The following is a 3437-nucleotide window of genomic DNA, read 5'->3' as shown; positions in this document are numbered from 1 at the left end:
GAGACCATTCATTCTTATTTCTAACTCCAATCTCCCATGATTCCTTATTTGTTATTAGTAACGCTCTCAATGAAAAGTGAAAATTGCTATCGAGATTGCGGTTGACGATTCAATTTCTTTGCTCTCTCCGTGGGGGTGGGGAGGGGAGTGGCGAGAGGGAGTTCAGACTGTAGGAGTAGGAAGACGACATGATCAGATCGTGAACATGATCTACGCTAATGGCATATTTGTAATTCGGAAGAATCTCAGGGGCCCTTGTATTAGAATTGAATTCGCTTCCCACTAGCCTCTACCCACTACCCTATAAGATTTGACATCGACGCACTCCAAACAAACCGCGCTCTCTTTTTCGACTCGTTTCCTCTGAATGAATGGAGCTGTGAGAGGTTGAGAGTCTCAGAGTAGAGTAGAAAGCAAAATGAAAAATTTAATGGCGGTGAATCAAGATGGAGCAGGGGAAATTGAAGAAACAGTGGTCTGGGTTAAATATTACTCGTCGTTTCATCAAATCCTCTTAGTTGGTGAGGGAGACTTCTCTTTTTCCTCGAGTTTGGCGCGATCTTTTGGTTCTGCGTCTAACATCGTCGCTTCTTCTCTCGATACCTATGGTATGTTCTCTCTCTCCCCCTCTCTCTCTCTCTCTCTCTCTCGCCTTCGCCTGCACGAAAAATATCATTCTCTCTTTCTCTCTCTGTCTCTCCTTCGCCTGCACGAAAAATATCATTCTCATATCATTCCAGGAGAAGTTTGTAGTCGCATGTATATCTGTGAATGAAATGAATGTCGCACTCTATCATTGTTACATATCCATCTACTGTCAATCTGGTAATATTAATGGTGACCAAACTTTCGCATCCGATCAACGTTTTTGCATTTCTGGCTTTTGTAACGATAGATTAATTGTTTTCTTTTATTAATTAGACATTTTCATATTTAACATTCAATATTATAATTTCACTTCAGTTTTCTGCCACTGGTGATCGAAACCATTATCACATCTCTTTCCTTCTTTTCCCTTTCTCTGTTTTTCATTTGTTGTAATTGCTTTTCTTGTAACAACCTATCGTCTTCGTATTGGTGGATGACTTGGAAAAGAAAACCCCTCGAACGTTTCTGGGGATTTTTAATTTTTTCATTCGAATATCTATCTAAACCATTTTCCCAGTTAAGGAAAATCAACGAGTGAACTATTGGTTATTGACGATTTGGATGGGCTTTTCATTGATTGTTTAGTTCAATTTCTTACTATTTAACAATGCGTTGGGATGTGAGTAAAAGTAATGGAGGTTCTATCATTTTCTTTTATTGAAAATGGTTGAGTGTGCATTTAGTAAAATTAAAAGGTTTATCAATCAACTATGGTGCTTCACCTGTTTTGAGTGAAGTTCTTACGGGACATCGTGTAAACTCTCCTCTCAACCAGGCACATTGGTTAAGAAGTACAAAGACGCGAAATCAAATTTGGAACAGTTGGAGAAGCTGGGAGCAACTCTTTTGCATGGAGTGGATGCGACCCGAATGAAATTTCATACAGATTTGCGAATGAGGAAATTCGATAGGATTATCTTTAACTTTCCTCATGCAGGTTTCCATGGAAAGGAGGAGGATATCCAACTTATCAAGTAAGCGTCATTTGTAACTTCTACCGTCTCAACGTTTATTCCATGAATATGCTTGTCTCTTGTTTGATTTACATGATCTGTCACAGATTTTCTTTTATGTTAGTATATTATTTACAACTGCTCATTTTTAACACAAAGTGAGAAGCACCATAGCCGACCAGTCCACTGCCTAATCTGCCTTCTAAAGCCCAGAGAAGGAACAGAGAGAGAGAGAGAGAGAGAGAGAGAGAGAGAGAGAGATTCATGTAGTTGGGATTTGGGACGAGACTTGATTGAATTCGCATGGGATTTTCACAAACCATCTATCAAGTTGAGGAAGAATAAGCCTTTTGTGACCCACCTCTTTAGTTTCTGAAATCATGTTCTACTGAGTGCTAACCTTTCTCTGTAATGTGTACAGTCTGCATAGGAGTTTGGTACAGGGTTTTTTCAGAAATGCAAGTAGTATGCTTCGGCCCTACGGGGAAATTCATGTCAATCACAAAACCAAGGCTCCATATTGCCATTGGAATCTTGAACAACTTGGTTCACGACATTCTTTGGCATTGATTGAGTGTGTTGAGTTTAAGCAAGATGACTATCCTGGTTACAATAATAAGAGAGGAAATGGGACAAGATGTGATGAGCCTTTCCATTTAGGCGACTGTAGAACCTTTAAGTTTGCAATCTCACACAGGTTGAAGAGGGCTGCAACTCAATTAGCATTGACCCCTACCTATACCTATTGCCCAACCAAAGTCCAAGCAGCCCCACTCGGTCCACTCCAATTTCAATGGCATTCTTCTTTTCAAGTTAATTTTCCTTGTGCAGATGTTGTCGCTATTATAAACAATTCTCTCGGTCATATGGTTGCATCAACCATCAGAGGTGGGAGTGAAGTTAGAAGGATATTTGATGGGTATTTTGTTGAATCTGTTGAAATGTTTGGAAGAATGGATTATGATGTTAGGAGAAGTACCTTAGAAATGCTGAGAAGAAGTTTTGAAACATACATGTCTGGAGAATCGAGCAGAAATGTGAATGATTACATTACTCATCTTGAAGAACTTCACAGTCTCATGATATTGAGATCGGCTCAGATGAGAAAGTTGCTACTCCGCTTATGATCAATTTTCGGAAAGGGGTGAATACTGTTCCTTGTTCTTTGGGGTTAGCTGGCTTTTTGGATTCTTTTATGGATTTTTTTCTTTTTTCTTTTTGTGTGTTAGACTGGATTGGTATTTCTATTAGTGGGTAGTGGGTGTTATATTTGTGGCTGTGTTGGTGTTCCACCTAGTTCATCAACACAACCAGCAACCAGCGTTCTATGTTTTTATTTTGTTGCTGGTTCTAGAACTAACATCATTTTTTTGAACATTATGGAAGATGGCCTTTTGAAGTGCTGCTGTGTGTCAAAGTTGAATGGTGATAGATGAGTTGCTTCTTTATGTGTGATGACAATGTGTTATTGAGTTCAAAAAGGCAAAAGCACAACTATCCCCAACTTAAAACTGTTCCTAACACTATTCCAACATGATATATATCTCACCACAAGATTGATACCCATCATACATGTATGAGATGTGCAAATACATCATGTTGGAACGTTGGAGGAGATTTGGACTCCAAAATGCATTTTTGATGGTTCATACACTCCAGATCTGCTACCCACAAATTGTTCCAATATTCATATCCATCGAACACCACCACTGTGTATTGGAAATATCTCCCCATGAATGATAATGGAGATATTCCCAATGTGTAGCTGTAATTACACGTGGGTGGGTAGGTGTGTGGAAACAACTTGTGTGTAGCAGATCCGAGCCCCGGTTCTGT

General features: G+C 39.4%; 1 protein-coding gene across 1 annotated transcript; it reads left to right on the top strand.

Moving 5' to 3' along the window:
* Positions 1-204: 204 nt before the first annotated feature.
* Positions 205-2995, top strand: LOC104594313 (uncharacterized protein At4g26485-like). The gene is made up of 3 exons (XM_010254557.3): positions 205-608; positions 1424-1622; positions 2023-2995. Exons 1-3 carry the CDS (start codon positions 419-421, stop codon positions 2726-2728), a joined length of 1095 nt encoding a protein of 364 aa, XP_010252859.1. The 5' UTR covers positions 205-418; the 3' UTR covers positions 2729-2995.
* The last annotated feature ends 442 nt before the right edge of the window (positions 2996-3437 follow it).

The sequence above is a fragment of the Nelumbo nucifera genome, chromosome 1 (assembly GCF_055504915.1).
Source record: "Nelumbo nucifera cultivar China Antique chromosome 1, China Antique-T2T, whole genome shotgun sequence".
NCBI classification, from domain to species: Eukaryota; Viridiplantae; Streptophyta; class Magnoliopsida; order Proteales; family Nelumbonaceae; genus Nelumbo; species Nelumbo nucifera.
This window is presented reverse-complemented; position numbering and strand designations above follow the sequence as displayed.